Consider the following 22,561-nt stretch of genomic DNA (forward strand, 5'->3'; position numbering starts at 1 on the left):
CTGCTTCCCTCCCGGCCAGGCCTTGAATGCCAGGGCAACGGGAAGGGCGCTGAGTGTGCAGGACCAGCTGACCGCTGAGACGTCCAACGCTAAATCCCATGCTCTCATCCCCCAGCTAGGGCTTTCTCCTGGGCGGGGGAAGGGGGGGCCATTCTCAGGGCTGAAATTTCAAAAGCTGGGAGGGGGAGGCAGAAAGGGGAGAAGCCAGACCTGAGGGAGACAGGCAGGGAGTCGCCGCCTGCGGCTCTCCCTTGTTATCAAGGTGAGCTCAGGCCTAACCGGTTCCTTTCTTGAAGATCTGTCCCCGCTCCCGGTAATCTAAGCCTCCCTGGCAGTCCAGATAGTAGGAGCAAAATATCCAGCCTCGGGCCGGAGAAACTGAGGCCTGGAAATAGAGTAAGGATCGGGGGAGGGAAAGAGCTGCCAGAGCCTGAGATATGAAGGGAACCCAAGAACTCCACACCATTCTCTTCCCCGCTAACTCCTCCGTGATCCCAGAGTCCTCATGAAATGACACCATTGACTTGGCGCCTCTGCGGGCATGGCCCAGATCCCTCCCATCTCAGGCCCTCGGGAGATTAAACTCTGTGCCCGGCCTCTCATTCCAGGCTCTCTGCCCGGACTAGGCAGGACAGAAAGACTGAAAAAGATGGGGATGGTGCCAGCCCTTCGAGGGCAATGAAGGGCAGCTGTCCCCAACTTTGGGTCAACAGCTCTAGGGGAGGGTGAGACTGATCCCAAAGACCACAACCGAGGCCTCCCAGCCCCTAAGCCCGGGACTCGAGCATCTTAGCTCTAAAGAGCCAAGGCGAGGATCCAGGACTGGGATCGAGCAAGGCCTCACTTCTGGAAGCCATGCTCAAGCTCCATTGGAGAAAGAGGAAGAGGAGAAGCCTGGGATTGGAGACAAGGATTGCTGGGAACGAACCGACGGAGTCGGAGTTTTCTGTGACATCTAGAATGGGCGCAGAGCACCTGACACCGTTCTGAGCAGGACAAAGTGAGCTGAGGATGCCTGAATTGGCCAGAGCTGTTTCCTAGCTGTGTGACCATGAGTCTCCTTGCCTTTTTTTTTTTCCCCAAGGTAATGAGATCAAGTTACTTGTCCAAAGTCACCACTCCTAAGTGTCAAGGGCCTATGGGGTAGGATTTTGAGCTCAGATCCAGGGCTGGGGTTCTAATCCATTGTACCCCCTAACTGCCCCAACCATGAGCCTCTAGCAGCCTCAGTCACCTCCTCTGTAAAATGGGCATAATCGGAACCAGAGTGTGACAAAAATGCTCTGTTCAAACATAGGATGTTGAGGGCAAAAATGGCAATGGTGGGGCCGCCCATCCCAACCCTTCTCACCATGTCCAAGCCCACACCAGAAACATACCCCAGAGAACCTCAACCAGGGCCCGCTCTCCTGCTGGGTAACTGCCTGCCCCAAAACAGGAAAGCTTGCTCTGTGCTTCCTCCTATTCCCACCAACTATAGCCCTTTTCCTCCTTCTCACTTCCCTGGGCTCCATTTCAAGAACCTTGAAAACTCTAGTCATTACTCCCGACTGGGTATCAAGTAATCCACACGTGCTTATCTTCCAAACTCTTTTTATTTCAGCCGTTTCCCAATTACATTAAAACATTTTAACAATCATTTAAAATGTTGGGTTCCAAATTCTCTTTCCTGTCCCCCCCACCCCTCGAGAAGTCGTCATTCAAAACGTTTTCATATTCGTCTTGCTGCACAAAAAAACACACAAAAATAAGAGAAAATTCGACTTCAATTTTCACTCAAGTCTATTTTTTCTCTGGGGGACAAAGCATTTTCATCACGGGCCTTTGGAACCGTCTTAGATCACTGATTGACCCGAGTAACTAAGTGTTTCAGAATTGAGCAACTAAGGTTGCTTTACTATGTACACGGTTCTCCTTGTTCTGCTCACTTCACTCAGCATCAGTTCATGTAAGTCCGTCTTATAGCGCAACAGTATCCCATCACAATCATGGACCACAGCCCACCCATTTGGGGGATGACTGAACATGAGTTGTGTGACCCTCGCCAAGTCACTTAAACCGTGTGCCTCGGTTTCCTCATTTGTAAAATGGAGTTCCTAACACCTAATTTAGAGAATTATAAAGATCAGAGAAGTTAATGGAAAACGCTTTGCAAACCTAAATTGGCCTAGAAATATTAGCTACTAACACAGACCGAGCAGCTAAGTGACGTCACAGTGGAGGCCCTGTCCAGGAGGACAATTTCCTATTCAAATCTCGGCCTTAGATACTTCCTAGCTAGGTGACCCTGGGCAAGTCACCTCACTCTTTGCCTCAGTTCACCTGTAAAATGAGCTGAAAATGGCAAACCCCTACAGGGTCTTTCTCAAGAAAACCCCAAATGGGGCCATGAAGAGTTGTGCAGGACTCAAAAGTGAACCATCGCCACTGTAGACATCCCACTCCAGACAGTTGGGGTCATTAACATTTCTGGGCTTTTTATACCCACCCCTCTTAGGAACTTCCTGGATCCGTGCCACAACCCCTTGATAAGGGAGTCCAGGACAGAGACACGAGGCGTCCCCCACTATGAGGGAGGCTGATACACATTCTCAAAAGGTTTACCTCTTTATCAGAGACTAGAAAAAGGAAAAAGGAAATTGGGAATGTTAAGAGGCTTTGGGGGCATAAAGTTCCTGAGAAACGGTCTCTCTCCCGAAAGGGTAAATTGAGGCTCTTGGCCGAAAGGGCCCGAGGTGAGAGGTTAGCTGGGACAGGACTCTGAGGGATGAGACAGGCAATAGGAAGGAGTGAAAGGGCTCCCTGATGCCATTAGGTAAAGACTTGTAGAAGAGTGGAAGGAAGGCAGGCAGGCGGCCCTGGACCTTTCTGGGTAAGGCTACCAGGCCATCCCAGTGGGAGTGTGAACCTGCCTAGTAGAAGCTGCAAGTGAGCCTATAGTGAGGGGAGGGGAAATGGGGAGGGAACCTCAGGTGGGTTGGATGATGTGACCTTACTAAGACCCTTCCCCTGGACAGGCCAAAGTCCTTTTCTCTAACCAAGTGCTAAGCTAGATCACTTCTAAAGCCAACTCGTTGTATTCCCTGTATCGTTAGCCCCTTCCAGCTCTGACGTTCCCTGTTCTAGGCCCCTCCCAGTTTGAGAGCCTACACTGAGACTCTGGTGCTTGTCTCCATCGACAGTGAGACAAAGGCTGAACCACAGCAGCTCTGGGGTTCCTCTCGGACTTGCCCCTCTCAGGGTCCGACGGCCACCCCCTTCTCCCAATAGAACCCAGTTCATTTTGTCACTTTCCCCTTTAGCCAGGACTCCCAGGCTCCAGCCTGGCTCCGTTTAGTCCCTTCTTCCCAGAGCAGGCCCCTTCCTGCGCGTCTCCATGCCCGCTGCCTCCAGCCCGTCTCCTCCATGCCGGCTGCCTGGCCTGCCCCTCTGGGGCTTGGCTGGTGGGGTTGCACTTGGCCTCTCCAGCTTCATTTGCCATGACTTCCGGCCGGTCCATCGTTTGGTGCCTGCTATGCAGCAGGCGGGTACCAGGGGGCGCATTGGGCAGTAAGCACTGAGTATCAGCAGAAGATGAGTTTTCTCCAGTTCAAATCTGAACTCCCCGGACAAGGAGCTCAATCTTCTTCCTCAGAAGCACAGTGAGCTGCAGAAGAAAATGACCAGCCAGGACCTTTGCCAAGAAAACTCCAGAGGGTCGGGAAGCGTCGAGCATGGCGGAACATGTGCCAAGCCCAAAAGGTCAAACCCAGTCTCCCCCTCCCCCTTCGAGGAGCTCGATCTGGTGGGGGAAACGATAAGCAAATGTACAACTCACCTACGGGACCCGTGGCAAAGAACTAAGGGAAAACACACATTCAGGGGTTGGGGAAGCAGAGGAGGGAAGGCCTTTGAGGCTGGGGAGGCAGCCACAGAGAAGGCCCCAGGCTGACACAAGAGGGGCTTGTGGACCAGTGCCCCGGCCGACTCTGGGCCTTTCCTCACGGACCCCCAGCAGAGCTCCCTTCACCCCATGTTCCCATCAAGATCTCAAGGCCCCGCTTTTAAATGGCTCTTTCCATGCACCCTTTGCTGCCGCTGGCGCTTCTCCCAGCAGGCTGCCGGGCTGTCCTCCACACCACCTCCTCCTGTCTTGCACAAGGCCATTTGTGGGCATGTCGGGACCCACCCGAGTTTCTAGGGGTTGCAGAAGCTCCCCTTCCTCATCATGAGGCTCCGTGGGCACAGGGCATTGGTGCCTCCTCAGGAGTCCAGCCCAGGGGGGCCCCTGTTAGGCAGTCACTATCCTGCGAGCCAAGCTCTGACATTTTCCGGTGGAGGCTGGGAGGACCCTCAGCTACGCCATTCTAGGTTCTGGGTTCCAGTCACTCGGGAAAACCGAGTGCGCCGAAGGTCCCGCTCAGTCTGGGTCTCGTAAAGCTCCCTGGCCAGCCCGGGTTCTGAGTCCTGGGGCTTTGGGGCTCTGGCTCGGAAGTTCTGCGCGGTCCGCTCCAGCTCCGCTCCCGATGGGCTGAGGTCGGGCTCGTTCGAGGCTGCTCCGAGGTCCTTGCCAGCGCTGCCATTCTCTGGGCTAGTTCAGCTCTGAAATTCTAGGACATCGCCTTGACAGCGTTTGCCTGCCCCCCTCCCCCTCCTCCTTTCATCCTCCTGCCTCCCCTTCTCCAGTGTCCTCTCCTCTCTCCCTCCTCCCTTCCCTCTTCTGGGTCCCCACTCCCCTTCTCCTCCCTCCCTCCCTCTTCTCGGCCCCGCCTGCTGAGTGTGATGGGGAGAGGGGCGGGAGAGCAGAAGCCTCGCCACCTGATCCGGCGGAGCCGAGCCAGCGGAGCCGGAACTCCGAGCCCGGGGCAGCCAGAGCCGAGGTGTGGGGAGGCCCGGGGGGATCCGCCTCCGCCGGCGAAGCAGCCCCGGCCGCGCTCTGGGATCCCCACTCTCCCCGCCTCCCCGGCCACGGACCTTTCCCAAGTCCGGAGCAACCGGCCCGGGGGCCCGATGGAGGCGCGGGACTAGCGACCCCAGAGCCCCCGGGAAGCGGGGAGCGGCGAGGAAGCGGCCAGAAGCGTGAGCGGTGGGAGCCCCAGCGTCGTGAGTACCGACTGCAGCAGCAGCTCTGCTGGGGGCGGCCGGGGAGGGCAGAAGGCTGAGAGAGGAGACGTCCCAGAGATGGGGAAGAAATGAAGGGCTCTCCCTGACGTGGGGGGCGGGGGGGCGCTGGGCTCACGGGGAAAGGACCGGGAACGGGGGAAGGGAAGGACAAATGGGGGAAAATTGGCCCGGGGCCTGAACGGAGCAAGCTCAAGGAAATCTAGAGAGGTGGGAATGGAACACAGAGAATGGGAACGGAGAGGAAAATATGGAGGCAAGATTTGGGAGGACATGGGGTGGGGGCTGGGGAGAGGGGTCGAGGAAGACCCTGGGAAGGGGGAACTGACAGAGCAGACGCTGGAGATGTGCTCCTCTGGCTCCTCCATTTGTAAGGTCCACTTGACCCTGTCTCCCAGCAGCCCTTGAGCTAGCACTGCCCCTCTCCACTCTGAAATTCACACCTTCAGGTGCCCCTGACCGGTTTGTTTATAGCTCCCTTTCAGGTCAGTTCCTCCTCCTCCTCCTTCAGACACCAGACCAGCTCCCCGGACCTCAGTTTCTCCTTTTCACCTCACGAGGTGAAGCTGATGGTCTCTTAGCTCCTCCCCGATCTGTGTTCTGGGTTGTCAGGGCCCTCCCAGGGCTGACATTCTGGGTTCTCTGTTCTAAGGTCTTTCTGGGTCTGCGCTCCGACTGTCTGATCTCATCAGCATCTCCTCATTTTTAGATTCCCGGGGGGGCCGGGAGGAGGGGGCAGTGCTCAGCAGGGAGAGGGGAGGGGGAGGCGGCGCATGTGTCAAACAATGACTTTCGCCAAGCTCCGGTCCCCGTTCCATTTTGGTGTCTGTTCTCTGGAGACAGAAAAGCAATTTGTGAAATCGAGCACTGAGCTGAGGTGAAACATCATTACTAAAATTAGTCCCCGCACTCTAATTAATCCGGGAGCCCGGAACCCAGGCTGGGTTACTGCAAAATGAGCTGGCCCTTTCTGAGGGGCCCCGGATCTGGTGCAGCAGGAGTCCTGACCCCCGTCCCACCCTCCATTTCTGTCCCTCAGCCATGGGGACTCCAAAGAGCCGTCAGGAAACGGGACAGAGGACCAGATGGAGTCAGAAGGCCAAGGCTTGTCTCTGGGCCTAGCTCCTGCATAGAGAGCCTCAGTTTCTCCCCTTAGATGGATAACATGGGGCTCTACAGTCTCTTATATCCCATGATCCTAAATCAGTCCTCAATTCTCCTCAAACTCCCCATTCCCTCCCCCCACCTGTTCTGCGCTCTGCCCAGGTCCAGGGAAGGAGGGAATGTTGACGTGGTCTTACTATGGCCAGACTCTCCTGCACTTCCAAGCTCCCTAGGCCAGCCCAGCACTAGTCGTCCCAGTGCTTGCTAGGGAGACTGCTGGCGAGGAGGAAGAGGGCGCTGGAAGAGGGAACCTTGGGAAAACCAGCCGGGCAGGACCAAGGCAGGAACAGCATCAATCTAAGATCCCCGACTTCCATCTCATCCCTACAGTGGGAACCCCTGGGTTCTGAGCTTCCCCATCAGCCACCTCCTCTGTTCCCCAACAACGGCAAGGGTATATCCCAAGGAATAAGGATCTAGGCTCCTGGGCCAGGGAAGGGAAATCCCAAGGGAGTGAAGTCTTGCAGCCCCTAAGCAAAGGCAGTCTGGTGGGCCTGGAAAGGCAGGTGGGAAGAGAGGTCAGAGGTCTGTATCCTGAAGACAGGCAGGGACTCCTGGCTTGTTCCTGGAGCCAGCCAGGCCTCCCAGGGGAGGAAGTTCAAGGTGCTTTCTTCTGTTTCAACACTGCCTGTCCTCTCCCCCAGGCTCCAGGGGGATTAAATCTGTCTGCAGGTCAGAGGGAATGGGGGGAGGGGGGGCTGGAGCCAGGAATCTGGTGGAAAGGTGCAGAACCAGGACATCTCTTTCCCAATTGGAACGAGTTTACCTTTAATCCCGGATTAATACTCTGAGAAGGCAGGGTGAGGGAGAAGGCCCATGGCTAGGGAAAGGGAAGGTCCTTTTCTGCTCTCGGGGCCAGCCATCCTCATGCCAAGTTGTCTCCATGATGGCCACAGCCCATGAGGCCCACCTCCCCCTAACAGCTTACTCGGGAAGAGGTGGCATTTAGGGGCCAGATGCTCGTGGCCTCCGAGGGACTGACCAGGGCCCAGAACCCGATGATCCCCCAGGTGGAGGGTCCCTTCCCCCTGCTCAGGCCGGGGAGCTCCCCTGAACAAAGCTGACTTTCCATCTGCCCTGGCCGGGAGCCCGCCTGCTCTTGAGCCAATGCCAGGGCCAAGTTGTGGGAGCTCTCCCCACTCTGCCCCTGCCCTCCTCCCCTTTGAGAACAAGACCAGCTTCCACCACCATATTTGCATACTATGTTAAGGCTTATAAACCCAGCATTATCACACCCATTTTATGGATGAAGACACTGAAGGCTGCAAGGGGGAAGGGCCTTGCACCCTGCTAGGAAGCCTCCATGCCCCCCAGCCTCCTCCAGGACTCTCCTCAAGGCCTGGCACCCCTGAGGGGGCACAGCACACCCAGAGACAGGAAAACCCGAGCCAGGCAGGATGGTCACGAGCACCTGGAAGGCAGGGCTCCAAGCATGGGAGCTGCAGATGGAATGGAGGGAGAGCAGCCCCCTCCACCTTTCAGCTGTCACCAAGGGAGCTTCAGCAACAGATGAGACAGCCTGGGGTGGAGGGATGGAAGCGGGAAGGGGCTCCTCCCTCCCCTCCTAACCTAGTTCCATGGAGATGGGGCTGGGCCCCCAAAGCAGCACTGAGCTCTGGGAGTGGGCCAGAACTGAGTGGGCGAGGGAAGTGGGTGCTGCTTGGTCACAGCAACTGAGCAATCCAGGGCTTCCTTCTGAGAACCACACAGTGTCAGGCCTTGGGGTTACTGACAGCGGGATGGGCTCCAGCCCCTGCTTCCTTCAGACAGCTCTGCCCCAGAGACACAAGTCCCAGTACAAGGGAGGGAAGCAGGGGGTGATGGGAAGACAGAATTCTGAATCGATGCCCCTGTGAGTTGGGGGGAGGGGAGGAGCCACAGGGAGGTTTCCTGGAGGTGTCATGTGACAGGGCCCCAGAGAAAAGGAGGGGCTTTATCCCCAGTAAAATGGGATTTAGAGGTGGGAGGCATTTCAGCCCTGATCAGTCCTTCCTCATCTTTATACAGACAAAGAAACACGAACCCAGCCACCCAGCTAGGGAACGGCAGAGCTGGGCCTCGAATTCAGGTCCCCAGACATCAACCTGTGCCCTTTTCATGGCCGCTTCCGGCCTCCGTGAGCAGCTGGCGAGGGCTGGGGAAGGCTCTTGCAGCACTGGGCCCAACAGAAAAAGGGATTGGGAGGGGGGACGGGGCCATGGAGGTCACAGACCTAGATTTCACCTCGTGTTCCATGTGCCTGGCCCTGTGCTGGGTAATGGGGCCCAGGAGATCCCTCCCTCCAGGTAGCACAACTCCCGGGATGCCCGTCCCTTGCCCGTAAGGGCAAGTGTCGGAGAAGCTGGATAGAGGAGGGCTCAGTCCAGGGTCAGGGGGGTGGGGCGCTCAGGGGAGCTTCCAAAGGGTGCCCAGCACCGGACCTTCAGGAAGATCTTTCCAAATCGGCTGCCCCCGTCCCGCCCCCAGCACTGAGACACTGTAATTCCACCTGAGACGGGTTATCAGACACAGAAGAAAAAGCTTCTCAGTAACTGATCCCCCTAGTGCCAGAAATCCGATCCCACCCCTCCCCCCAGGAGCAGAAGGCTCTGCTTTCAGCCCAAAGTGGGGGGAAGGGGAGGAAGAGCAGGGTTTGAAGGGAAGGGACAGGTTTGGGGACGGGTCAGGGAGCAGCACGGGAGCTGGGCGGGTGAGCACCCAAGCTTGACTCTGTGCCCCGACCCTTCTGGGTCCTAGACAAACCCGCCGGTCTCTTTGCCAGCCCACAGCCCCCAGGGCCAGCATCCCCAGCCCATGGTCCCCAGGATGTCCCCGATGCCATCTACCTGAGGCCTCGATGTCCATCCCAGCAGCTTCTTCCCCAGTCAAGGCACATTTCCGTTCAGTGGGCCCCCGGGTCTCAGTCCTGGTCCTGCTGGAGCTGTAAGAGAGGGTGGGAGGAGGTCCCTAAGGCGGCTCCCTACTCCCACCTTCCTGGATTTACAAAGAGCAGGTGGGCTTCCCTGCCAACCTTCTCCCTCCATTACAGGTGCACCAGGAGAACACTGGCCCCACTCACCCCACCCCAGGCGCCCCCCTGGGCTCTGGCCCTAAGGGAGCCGATCTCAGGGGGTGGGGGTGGGGCCCGGGCCCCTCCTTTGCCACATTGTCCCCTGCCCAGAGATGCCACCGGTTCTGGCCCGGCTGCAGCAAGTGGCCAAGATGGTGATGACCAGGAAGAAGGTGGTGGTGCTGCTGCTGCTGGGGGGAACGCTGAGCCTGCTCCTCCACCAGGGATCCCAGCTCAGCTGGTAAGGAGGCCGGGGGGCAAGAGGGTTACGCGAGGACTTCCCAGCGTGGGGGCCGGGGCTCAGGCCTTCCTCTCTCAGGGCCCGGTTCTATAGCAGGAACATGCCAGGCCGAGCAACCTCCACAGCTGCCTGGGGAAGCCTTCCCTTCCCTCCTCAGTCCCTTGAGAAGCCCAGTCAAGATGACCCCTAAATTCTTCCCCCCCCCCCAATAAATAAGTCCCAGTGCTTCAGTTTCACATTATTCCATTGGATCCTCCTAAGGTGAGTAGGGCAGGAGCATTCCCATTTTACAGAGAAATGAGTCCCAGATCCAATTGTGAAAAATGACTTTCCTTCATTATTCTTCCTAAGCTCTCCAGAAGTCATTTAGATGCCCAATAAGAGCTTATTTAGAATTCGAGTCATTTTCTCATTCAGGGTCACAGTTTCCTCATCTAGAGTGCTGGTGAACACTGGGAGGGCCTTGTTCAAATATGACGCCTTGGCTTGTGGGAGGATCAGATTTGTTGTTCTGGGCTCCTGGGAGGAAACCCCCCGGAGCAATGGAGTAGAAGCTGCAAACAGTCAAATTCAGGCTGAACATTTTCCCTTAAGAGTTGCCCAGAGGCAGAAAGGGCTGCGTGCCCTCCCAGAGGGGCTGAAAGCAGAGGGCCGGATGGCTCCTGTTGGCTCTCTGCTCATGGCGCGGTCTCCCTTTTTGCACCATGAGTTAGCTGGCTTCTGGGAGGACTCCAGTCTCTAACCTTCAGGTCCTCTAACAGTGAGAGTGAGCCCAGAAAGGGGAAGCTGAGTCTGGAGCCCGTTCCCGTAGGCCGGAGGCCAACCGGCTGGAATGGGGATGACTTAACATGTTAAGGCCAAGTCCTAGGCCCTCAGGGCACTCACGAGCCACTGGCTGGACCTGAATCTAGGAGGCAGAGGGGAAGATGAGCCAGGCAGGAAGCGGGAAGTTGAGGCCCCATGGCCCACAGGTCCCCAGCCTTCCCTTAGCCAGGAGCCCTGGAAGTTCCATGAAGTGGATCCTAGAGACCAACACTACATTTGAGGGCGTTCCAAGTCAGGTAAGAGCCTCCTCCTTGCCAGCTGCCCATGTTCCAACACATCTCGTATTTTCTGGAGCAGGGAAGAGGGTTTCCAAAAAGGTCAAGGATGGAGAACTGGAAAAATACCTGTCTTGAAGGACAAAGAGCTGGATGAGAAATGAGAGAAATGGGGGGGGGGGGGGGGTGTAAGCTGAGGACAGTGGAGGAAGGAGTCTGAGCCTCCCCCAGGAGACAGGGAAATCAGCCTGCAACACAGGGGGGCTGGTGTACAAGGGGAGGAAAGTCAGACTGGATCAGCGCAGGAACCCGAGCAGCAAAGGGAGAGGCTGGGCCCTGCATGTCTGGCGTTGCACAAGGGCTAGGGCAGCAAGAGAACCTTTCCCCCTCCCCCCACCCCCACCCCGGGCCCTCAGATGACACTCAGAGCTGGCTCTAATGCATGAAACTTGGATGACCCCAAGGAGGCCCCCGTGAATGCCCCCATTGCTTTCCCATGTGAAACAGGAGTCCATCTAGAATTCCTAGTGACAGTGGAATCATGGGAAATTGGTAGAATGGGTTGCCTAGGGAAGGAAGGGGCTCACCTTCACTGGAGGTCTTCCAGCAGAGGCTGGGTGGCCACTAAGTGCATGCGGGGACTGACAGGATGGCCACAAGCGGGGCAGTCGTACCTGGGATGTCCCTCGGGAGGCAGCTCTTGCCCGTGTGATCATGGACCTGCCCCTCCTTCGCCACCCCCACCCTTCCCTTCCTCTCTGCCCCAGTTGTTCCATTGCAACATGGTGGGGTTTGGACTCGTGAGGTCCCACGAGCTGACCCCGCTGCCCACAAATCCCTTCCTTTCTTGCTTGCTCATCTGTAAAATGGATGTCACTGATGGCCTCTTGAGCTCCAGAATCCCAGGAAGCTCAAACTCAATCCTGGTGTGTCATCACCATGGCAACCTGGGGCCTCGTTTCCCCCGATGGCCTTGAAAGCCCTTCTGCCCGGAGAGCTAGGGTCAGTAGATGGGGTGGTCCCTTTCAGCCTGGACCCAGGGCAGCTGGGTGGAGCAGCGGATAGAGCGCTGCGCCCAGAGCAATGCAGGCCGGCCTCCAACTTGTGTGATTCTAGTCAGGTCCTTTAACCTGTTTCCGTCTCCTCACCTGTAAAACGGTGACAAGCGAGACACCTGCAAAGGGCTGGCACAAAACCCGGCACACAGTTAGCGCCAGGGAAATGTTAGAAATGATCAGCACTAGGACCACCTTCCCTTCCGGGACCGGTTTCCTGAACTGCAGAGAGCACAGAGTACCTGCTACGCACCTGGGCCACTAGGTGGCGCCCTAGTGCCTAGCTCGCCAGGCTGCCTGCCGGCAGTCAGCAAGAGGATGCTTCCGGCCTGTCACTTAATCCTGCTTGCCTCAGTTTCCTCCTCTGTAAAATGAGCTGGAGAAGTCTTTTTTGCCAAGAAAACCCCTAATGGGGCCACAGAGTGGGGACAATGGCACTGGGTGCTGGACATGGTACAAAGACAGGTCCCTGCCCTTTGGCCAGAGTCCAGGCCTGAAGTGGCCGGGAAAGGCCTCTGAGTGAAGCAGGCTGGGAGCCCAGTTTGGCCCCTAGGTCAGGGAGGAGGAGGTGTTTAAGGGTGATTTGGTACTTGGGACCTCAGGCTGGACCCTTCAGCCGATGGACCTCGATTTCCCTAAATTTAAGGAGAATTGGATGGTCCCCAAGGGCCATTATTGTTCAGCAGGGAACGGTAGCCGCTGCTGCAGGCCTCTAACGGCGTGGCCCAAGGCAGAGGTTTCCCTAGTCAGGTGGTCCTTGGCTGACCCCTCCCCCCCAATCTTATGGCGCCCTCAGAGTCCCTGCCCCCAACTGTCACAGGCTTCCCGGGGGCCGGGTCGGCCTATCTCCCCCTCAGATCTCACTCGAACCCAACACGCCCCACGAGGTGGGCCTCCCCTGGCCCTCGGCCCTTTCTTCCCCCGGGTCAGGAGCTCTCCCTCGCCTCATTTCCCCTCAGGCTCTGCCCCACCCCCGGTCACGAGGCTCCCCTCCCCCGGGCCTCAGCTTCCCCTCGCATCCCGCCTCCCCTCCCGCAGGTCCCCCCGGCTGCTGTTCCCGGGGCCCCCGTGCCCGGCCGGCCGCACGCGGCCCAAGCACACCGCCGTGGCCTTCGTCAAGACGCACAAGACGGCGGGCACGACAGTGCAGAACATCCTGTTCCGCTTCGCGGAGCGCCACAACGTGACGCTGGCGCTGCCGCGGCCCAGCTGCGAGCACCAGTTCTGCTACCCCCGCGACTTCTCGGCGCGCTTCGTGCACCCGGCCACGCGGCCGCCGCGCATGCTCGCCAGCCACCTGCGCTTCAACCGCGCCGAGCTGCGCCGCCTGCTGCCCAACGACACGGTCTACGTCACCATCCTGCGCGAGCCGGCCGCCATGTTCGAGTCGCTCTTTAGCTACTACAACCGTTACTGCCCGGCCTTCGTGCGCGTGCCCAACGGCTCGCTCGAGGCCTTCCTGCGCGCGCCGCGCGCCTACTACCGGCCGGACGAGCGCTACGCCATGTACGCGCACAACACGCTGGCCTACGACCTGGGCGGCGACAACGAGCGCAGCGCGCGCGACGAGCCCGACTACCTGGCGGGCCTCATCCGCGACCTCGAGGCCGCCTTCTCGCTAGTCATGATCGCCGAGTACTTCGACGAGTCGCTCGTGCTGCTGCGCCGCCTGCTGGCCTGGGACCTGGAGGACGTACTCTACGTCAAGCTCAACGTGCGCAGCGCCGCCTCGCGCCTCGCCCCGTTGCCCGAGGGCCTGGCGCGCGCCGCGCGCCGCTGGAACGGCCTCGACGCCGGCCTCTACGAGCACTTCAACGCCTCCTTCTGGCGGCGCGTGGCGCGCGCGGGCCGCGAGTGCGTGCAGCGGGAGGCGCGGGAGCTGCGCGAGGCGCGGGAGCGGCTGCTGCGCCGCTGCTTCGGGCCGCGCCCGCGCCTGCGCCCCGCGGCCGAGATCCGCAACAAGCAGCTGCAGCCCTGGCAGCCGCTGGGCAACGTGGGCATCGTGGGCTACGACCTGCCCAGCCGCCCGCCCGGGCCCGGCGGCGACGAGTGCCTCAAGCTGGCCATGCCCGAGGTGCAGTACTCGAGCTACCTGCTGCGCAAGCAGAAGCGCCGCGCCGGGGTCTGGGACCGAGAGCAGCCGCCGCCGCCGCCGCCGCCGCGGCCCATCCGAGCCCTGCCGCGGCTGGCCCGGAGGGGCTGAGCCCCGGCCCCCGGAGGAGACGCCCGGTCCCCGAGCGGACCATGCGGCCCCGGGAGAAGGGGCCGCCCCGCCCCCAAAGTGACCTCTCCGGGGAGGGGCAGCCGAGGGGGCCGGTGACCCCAAAGTGACCCCCAGCCAACCCACCTGAGGTAGCCCCGCCCCCATCTAGCCGAGAGGGCGCGACTCCCCCCGCAAATGTGCAGCGCCGCCCCAGCATGGCCAGGACAGGGTGAGCGCTGCAGGTGTGCAGCCTCTGCAGCCAGGCTGGCCAAAAAACCTCCGCGTACCGGAACTCCGGCCCGGAGAACGACTGGCCAGGAGAAGGCGGCCCTTGTCTGGAAAGGGTCATCCTCGGTCCGGCCGAGAAAGGGGGACCCCGCGCATACAACCTGCCCCCACCCAGGAGTATGCAGCCGGGGGGGGGGGGAGCTCACCCTACCCCACAGGTGTGGCGCCATCTCTAACCTAGTCAGCAGGGGGTAGCTCCTGTCTTTCCGGAAGCCCCACTCCTAGGCTGGCCAGTGGGTGCCCTGAGGCGTTGAGCCCCGCCCCCATACGGTCTGGAAGTAGTGATTTTTCTAGCTCTGGAGGTGAAGGTGCTTACCCCTCCCCCAGCTCTAACACTGCTGCCGCTAGCGAGAGAGTGCACCCCCTCCCTGCCTTCTGGTGCCCAAGCGCCCACCCCCACGCACCGCACACTCCAGCTCTGAAACTTCTCTTCCATCTAATCGAGGACGCCTGAACTCATTCAGACATAGGAAGCTCCCATAATGCAGCCGGGTAGTCCCACGTTCCCTCTCGTCTAAAGGAGATGACCCCTCTCTCCAAGCATTGCAGCTTAAAGCCCTGCTCAGAAGGAGCTGGGCCTCCTTTTCCATCCAGATGTGAAGGCCCCCACCAATCGGAGGAGGTGACATCACTTCCTCAGCCCTCATCCACGCCAGCTGTGAATCTCTTGTCATTTATCAGCGCACACACGTCCCAAGGCCCTCATTTACTCATTCTCCCCCTTCATCCCACCCTTCAGCTCTTCCCGGAGCCCAGCACAGATTGTCTTCCTGGCTCCATCTTTCCTTCAGAGCAACAGCTGCTACCACACCCAGGGACTTAATATGGATTGGGTTTTTTGGTTAATAAAATGGATTTTCTAAGGTCCGAGTCTCCTCTCCCAGGGCATTAATAACCTGAGAACCAAGGCTCCAGCTGCTGGGGAGGAGTTAGCCTTGGAGCAGGGGCGGGAGCCGTAGCAGGAGGGGGGTGGAAGGATCACCGAATCCTAGCCTCAGAACTGGAAGGAACCCGGATCGGAACAGATGAGGAGCTGGGTCCTTGCCAGGGTCACGCAGCTAGCGGAAGCTGGAGGAAGCGGAACAGTCTTCCCAAGTGGGGGGTACAACCCCCACCACACCTGACCTCCAGCTAGAACCCCAGAGGGGGAGGGATGGCAGAGGACCAACTGCAACCTGTACGTGAGAGTGCCCTGCGCCATCCCGCCTCCTCCAGCCTTTGCTTGAAAACCTCCCGCAAGAGGAAGCCCATTTCCCCTGGGACTCATCAGCGCTCCTTTGGTTGGCTTGTCTTCATGGGGGGGGAAGGCTGTCACCCAATCGCTTTTTTGCATTTATTCTGCAGATATCTAGAAGTCCCAGCGCATCACTCAGGTTCTCAGCTCCTTGAGGGCGGAGTCCTTAGTGTTCTTCCCTCCCAGCCCGGGACCGCTATCGTCATAGTGATGCTTTGTTTCTGAAATCAAAGGGGCCGAGTTTGAGCTATAGTTCTTAGCTGTGTGTCCTACACATCACCTCTAGGTGGCGCCAGAGTGCACCGAGCGCTGGGCCTGCCCAGACAGTTCAGGCGCAAAGGTCTGGCGTGTGCAGCCTTCTCTTCAGCAGATAAACAATCTCTGTTCACTACAGGTTGCCCGAGTCAGCTTTATTCCATTCCCTGTAGACCTTAAGTACACGTGGGTGAGATGGAAGGAAGGAAACAAGCATTTATTAAGCGCCTACTGTTGTGCCACCCACTGGCACTCCATTTGGGAAGCCCTGTTCTTGCCTTGCAGGAGGAGCCAGGCAACTTTATCCTCTGTCATCCAGATGTGAAGACTGTTTTTACAATTACATAATTTACAAATTTTTTTTTATAATTTTACAATTGAGGAAACCGAGTCAGACATGTTAAGTGACTTACCCAGGGTCACACAATCGGGATGTATGAGGTCAAATTTGAACTCAGATCTTTCTGTGGGCAGGTCTGCACTATAGGAAGAGTTCCTCGGATTCATGGGATGTCAGCTGCCAGAGGAGACCTTAGAAGTCACCTTGTGCCTCCCCTTTAATGTAATGATGAGAACTTATGTGTGCCTTTTAGGTTTGTGGAACAGCTGGCTTCTGTGATCCCCCTAAGAACTGCAAGTGACACAAGGAGAGATATTCTCCCCACTTCTCATAGGCGGTCCTGGGGTGTTGCAGGATTTACCTGAGCTTTCCTCCAAGTTCAAGGTGCTTTCCTATCCAATGCAACGAGCATCTGGGATTCTCCAGTGCCAGGCACTTGGGTCCTTTCCCCAATGGGGATTGCATTTACTGGGATGCATACATGAGGCGCCAACAGAGGGGGGCATCTGTGATGGAGGAGTAGAGAAAGAACACCTGCAGAAGGTGGAACCGAACAATTCCCAAGCAGTTTCTAGCCGGGCGCTGCCCTGAGCTGAACCTTCAGACAAGTGAGGGATTCTAAGGGCTGAGTTGAGGTAGGAGAGCATTCTGGGTGTGGCAAAGAGCTGTCACCGTCCCAAAGAGGAGGATATCTGCATGTCTTTCCAGAAGCCATGAGGGGCGATTAAGGTCTCTAGGTAGAGGAGTGCCAGACTCATTCTTGTGCTCTACAGAGGGGGAAACTGAGGCTGGAACTAACTAGCCACAAGTGACACAGATAGCAAATGCCAAGCCAGGGATTCAACCAGTGGCTTCCCACTCCCAATCCAAGGCCACCAGTGCACTGGGGCGGTTTACACCTCCTGCATCCTTCCCACTATGATCCGAAGCCCTCCGCACTCAGCTCCCATTCCCATGGTGCCCTATTGTGGCTCAAACACGCTCTTCCCGAGGAACCCTAAGAGCCTGTGACCCCCTGTGACATTTACCACACGAGGCTCCATGTTTCTGAGCTAAGGCAGAAAAATTAGGGGAAAGGGGACAAATATAATCATCCCCATTCACCAGTGAAGAAACTGAGCACTAGTAAAATGGGGCGTCTTACCCAGAATCCCACAGCTCGTGAGCATCATAGCCAAGCCCGGACCCCAAGACGCCCAAGCTCTGGCCCAAGGGTCACGCTGTTTGTTTCTCAGTCTGATGTCCGATCGCTCAATGTTCAGGTGAGCTATAGGGCCTACGGGGAGCTCGCTGTCACTGCCAAAGGGTCCGGCAGTTGCCGGTTTTGTCCCTCCCTGCATGTGGCTTGGAGGATGTGTGACCCTGGGCAAATCACTTAACCCCAACTGCTTCAGCAAAAAAAAACCCCAAAAAACAAAAAAAAAAAACAAAGTTGTTAGGATCAAATATGATGATGTACGAAGTGTTTGCAAAGGTGAAGGCGCCATATTAATGCCTGGCATCGTCCCCATCATCATTATTGTCCTCGTGACAAAGTGGCTTGTATAGCCTGAGGCCTGGATGGGGTGTGTATGTGCGCGCGCGTGCACGTGTGAGCACACACTAGAGCCAGAAAGGGAAATGCAAGTGATATTTTTCTCTGCCTGTGCAGACTTCCCAGAAGGAGCGGCCACTGAGGAGGAAGGCAGCACAGGGCACCTCTAGGTGGCGCCAGACTGGCACGCACGGCTCTCCCTTGCCCAAGGGTGAAGGTTGGGGCTGCCAGGAGGGACCCCCCCCCCCCCCCCCAGAGGCCGGACTGACGCAAGAGTGTGTGGTCTCCAGCCCGGCCCCGCTGTCTTGGACCTGGAACAAGCCCGCAGACTGAGGACAGCAGGGGGCAGCAGAGCCACGGGAATCTGGGAGCAGCTGCCACAATGGAGCAGGGGGAGGGCTGGGTGCCTGTGGGAAAGCTCCGAAGGTGGGGGCCGTTTGATCAGTCTCCCGGAGGGGCCGGGCTAGGCTTACTGAGTCACCTTCCTCCCCACGTTATGCCTCAGTTTCCCTGAATTACTAGGCCCCGAATAAGGTTGTTCTAGCCCCGCTCCTTTGTTCCTTGCCATTGACCTGGAGGCCCTGAAATGCCATTGAGTCATAAAACTCCTTATTGCGGTGTTTGCCAGGATAAATCCCCCTCCTTTGAGCACTGCCCTCCCGCCGCCGTCTCCGGCCCTCGCCCTTCTTGTCTTGACCCCCATCCTTTCAGGACTAAGTTATGGTCCTTCCCTGGGATTATGGCTCCACCCAGTGTTCCGGCCCCCCACTTGCCTTACTTGGCCATAAACCCCATGGAGCTAAAAAAAAAAAAACGATAAAAGGGCTCTGCCCCAAATGCTCGGGGTCTAGTGATTTGGGGACATTAAAATATTAAAACCAATCTGTCTTGCCTCGGTTTCTCAGGCATTACAATGAGCCCCAGTCCTTTCCCCATGAGGAGCTTGGTGCACAGGGCTGCAGCCCAGGCGGTCCTGTAAATCTGGGACGGGCTCACAGGCACCGGGACAGGTGGGGGCCTCCGTGGGGATGTTTTACTGATCGTCCCAGGACTTAAATATGGCCGTTCTCCAGGCTTTGTGGGCTTCAGCCCAACCTCTGTGTGCCTTCTGTGCCTAATGCTGTCAGTCTAAAAGCTCTCAGGAGGAAAGACCTATATCAAACCCAGTTAGAAGAAGCTCTCAAGTCTGGGCCCAATTACTTTGTCTGAGGAGCTCACCATCACACATGGCCCTTTACTTACATCTCATTTGATCCTTCCTTTCTATAGCCCAGAACATAGAGCACAGAAAGGCACCACTACAGCCCCTAGCATGTCTTTGGCTCCCATGTACCTACCTCATGTGATCCTCCTAACAACCCTGGGAGGTAGCTGCTATTTTTTAAACAAATTTATATATTTAAATTTTACTTATTTATTTAAAATATATTTCTTTCCCCCCATTTTACAGTCAAGGAAAGGGAAATAAACGGAAATTAGTTGACTTGTCCAGGGTCACACAGCTAGTAAGTATCTGAGGCTGGATTTGAATTCAGATCTTCTTGACACTAGGCCAGCCCTCTTCCCCTATGACCTTCCAAGGTCACGTCAAGGTTCTGCATATGATGCCTGATTTGGCTTTCACAATAGCCTTATAAGGCTTAAACTGTGGCTTGAGACTCTATATAGGAGTGACTGAACGTGGGATGGCACAGTTATGATTTGTCATCATTAACCTTTCATTTGTGTAGCTCTTTTACATATATGGGGTCTCGTAAAAATTTCTTGGGTGAAAAGGGGGGGAGAGTGGAAAAAGTTTAAGACGCCCTGTACAGAGAACTGAGGCAAGTGTCATCATTCCATTTTACAGATGAGGAAACCGAGATTCAGAAAGAGAAAGGGATTGCCTGAGATCATGAGATCTGCCTGTCAAACACAACGCCTTGCAGATGGAAGGAGACAGACTGAGAATTCACTGTCCCAGAGGGAAGCTGGCTAAACCCTGGCTCTGATTGCTAACCCTTAACTACCAATAATTAGCGCCCTAGTTTCATTTAAGCAATTAATTCCAGTTAGCATTTGTAAAGGATTGTTACTGCCAAGATGTAGCAAGAACAGAAATTACAAAGCGTTTCCCCCAATGGGTGGACCCCACTGTCCCAGCACCAGCTCAATTCCTGGAGAGAAGAGGCTTCCCCTGAAAGCGTTTTCCCTGGCCTAGATGAGAGCTGAATTGCTGTTCCTCTTCTGGGCTGCCTTCCATCTTTTCTGGGTCCCACGGATTACTTCAGACCTGGTTCCTCCCGTTTGCATCCCAACGAATCTCAGCATGGACACCAGCCCCAACTTGGGGCATTTGCTATTCTGTTCTCCCTCCGTTCACAAAGTGGTAACCCTCTCCAGTCTTCTCCCACCTACAGTGGGGGAAAGGCCAAAGGGCAGAGGGCCATCTCTTGCCACCATGTGTAGGGGTGACGACCTTTCCAGAGATCAGGATGGAAAACAAAGGACCAGGGGCCTACTTCCAGCCCAGGAGCCAATCCCCAGCCCCTCTTTTCATCATGTGGTTAATGGCTCCCAGCCAGTTTCAGAGGCCCCCTAGGACCAGGGCCCTTCCCTTGTGGGTAAATCGTGGCTTTCCCAGAGCAGGCTCCAAGGCACTCCCACGTTGGCCAAGAGCAAGCAATCAGAGCATGATTCATATTCTCTTGGGATGCAGCTCCATTGCCCAGACCCCGTTACACACTGTAATGGGCTCTCAATTAATTGTTCATGAACGGATGAATTACTAGAACGACTTAATGACTGAGTGAGTAAGTGAATGGCTGGGTTCAAGCATGTGCCAAACGATAAGATGAGCAAAGAAGGGAGAAATCAATGAGATTTCCCACTCAATCACAGCTGACGGGAGCCAGGAGCAGCCCTGGAGACCATTTAGGCCAGTCAATTGATTCTACATGTCTCATAGGATGTAGGAGCTGGATATGGCCTTGCAATCTTTGAGTCCAACTCTCTCTACAGAGAAGGGAAAGTGACCCGGTGGTCGGTGTTTGGATTGACATGGGAAGGGAGAGGAGGAAGGTATGCAGTGGGTAGAGATGGGAAATGAGCCAAGGGGCAGAAGTGACCGTGATCCTGGTGAGGTCCTGACTCAGAGAGGGGACAGGCCATAAGAGAGTCAAAATTGCCCTAGGGAGTCCCAGTAGAGCGAGTCTTTCTGAGACCCAGAGTTCCATCTGGAAAAAGTGACAGACCAGCAGCTTTGGATCCCATGGGGAAGATTTTTGGGCCGGGCCTCCCACATCAGCAGGATTGACACTGGACGTTGTCCAGGACATCGGAGATGGGCCTCTGAGCCGATGGACGTTTCAGGGCCAGGAGATGTAGACTCGAAGGTTCACCCCACCAGCTCTGCCCTGCCAACCCCGGACTGCAGGATGCTCCGAGATCCACATCTTTGGAGGTTATCCCATAACATATGGTACAGAAGTCCACTTCTCAGGGGATCTACTCCCTCAGCTCTGAAGCTAAAACCTTGGGACAAAAATGGAAGGCGTACATCAGGGGGAGAGGGCAGAAGCCCTGGCAGGGCCTGGGGCTGGCCTGGGGATGATGCCATACAAAAAACCCCCATCGAGTCCAGAGACTTGGCGTCAAATCAGAGTCGAATAATTGAAGTAGAAAGAGCTCTTTCCCTCTATGACATTCCCAACAAGTAGATTTGTGCTTTAAAATCTCCAAGGAAGAGGTGCTGGTGGTGTCCATAGAACATCCATGATGAAATGTTTTTTTCTTGGTTCAGCTGATGAATTCACAGAAGAAGAGGGACAGGCCACATGGGAACGAAGGCAAACGCAGGGCAAAGAAGCGTTGGCACTTTGTCGGCCCTTTTTGAGGGACGAAGACATTCGCCAGCATAAACTTATGGAATTCGGGGCTAGCTCGTTTCTGACCATGGATAGGCGAGCTCCGAGCAATATTTTACAAAAATAACCAGAGCAAAACCAAACCAAACCCAGTCTCCAAGGGCTAGTTGAGGCTGGAGATAGCTTTGCCCAGTAGGAGAATTTCTAGCTCATCTCTGTCTATGGTGTGACCTGTGGCAGCAGAGAAGAGAGCCACAAGAATCCACTGCTCTCTCTTTAAAACATAATTTAAATATGTTCAATATTATTGATTTGTATAATTTATATCACATCGCTGGCCATCTTGGGGAAGGAGAAGGAGAGAAAGGGAGGGAGGGAGAGAGAAAAAAAATGAGAACTCAAAATTTTAGAAAAGTGAATGTTGAAAACGATCTTTACATGTAATTATAAAAAGTAAAATACTGTTAAGTATTGGGGGGAAGTATCCTTTTAGTAAAGAATTTTCATTTTATTATTCGTTTATGATTTAACTGAAATAAATTTTATTTAGTTCAAATGGAAGAGTGCAGGTGGAGCAGCACATATTGGTAATGATAGTGACTGGTAGAACTGTATCAGCAGTGGGTCAGTAGTACCTTCTATGTGTACAAAGGATGGAGTGTGAATTTACTGCTAAACCAAAGAATAGAAGCTAATCTAGAGCAGGGAAGTATCAAGTGCTTTGTGGTTGCTCAATAAATATTTTTTCCATTTTTTTTTTATTAAGAAAGCTTTTTATTTTCAAAACACACGCGTGGATAGTTTTTCAATATTGACCCTTATGAAACCTTGTGTTCCAAATTTCCCCTTCCTCCCCCCATCCCCTCCCCTAGATGGCAAGTAATCCGATATGTGTTATACATGAAGAACCCGGTTCTCAAGAAAGATTATTCCTCTGCTGTTTGAAGGGAATGGATTTTTTTTCTCTCCCCACCCCCATAGTGTCTAATCCAGTAGCTACTTGCTGTACCCCCAGCAGGGAGCAGTCGCCATTAGTCAAAGCCTGAAGACAGAGGAGCTTTGTGAGTGGAGAGAGCATCGGCCCTGGCCAGGACTTGAACCTTAGTGAGAAATCGTACCCAAGAGCACAGCCAGCGGGGCCGCCCCACGCAGATGATCAAACTTCAAGGAGAGAAAGACAATGGGACCCTGTGGTGTTTGGGTTACCTGTGTT

At 55.9% G+C, this 22,561-nt stretch overlaps 1 protein-coding gene and 1 long non-coding RNA gene across 3 annotated transcripts; one reads left to right on the plus strand and one right to left on the minus strand.

The window, feature by feature from the left end:
• Positions 1–1,576: 1,576 nt before the first annotated feature.
• On the minus strand, positions 1,577–9,395 carry LOC116420037. Of its 2 annotated transcripts, XR_004230363.1 has the most exons (3): positions 9,323–9,395; positions 9,090–9,184; positions 1,577–8,752 (listed from the first exon to the last, which is right to left on the minus strand). It is a non-coding gene; the product is annotated as an uncharacterized LOC116420037 (long non-coding RNA). The 2 variants fall into 2 exon arrangements; XR_004230362.1 differs by lacking the exon at positions 9,323–9,395 and having other exon boundaries at positions 9,090–9,308.
• An 11-nt stretch (positions 9,396–9,406) lies between these two features.
• On the plus strand, positions 9,407–15,004 carry GAL3ST3 (galactose-3-O-sulfotransferase 3). The gene is made up of 2 exons (XM_031943426.1): positions 9,407–9,554; positions 12,688–15,004. Exons 1-2 carry the CDS (start codon positions 9,427–9,429, stop codon positions 13,850–13,852), a joined length of 1,293 nt encoding a protein of 430 aa, XP_031799286.1. The 5' UTR covers positions 9,407–9,426; the 3' UTR covers positions 13,853–15,004.
• Positions 15,005–22,561: the final 7,557 nt, after the last annotated feature.

Source organism: Sarcophilus harrisii, chromosome 6, assembly GCF_902635505.1.
Source record: "Sarcophilus harrisii chromosome 6, mSarHar1.11, whole genome shotgun sequence".
Lineage (NCBI taxonomy): Eukaryota > Metazoa > Chordata > Mammalia > Dasyuromorphia > Dasyuridae > Sarcophilus > Sarcophilus harrisii.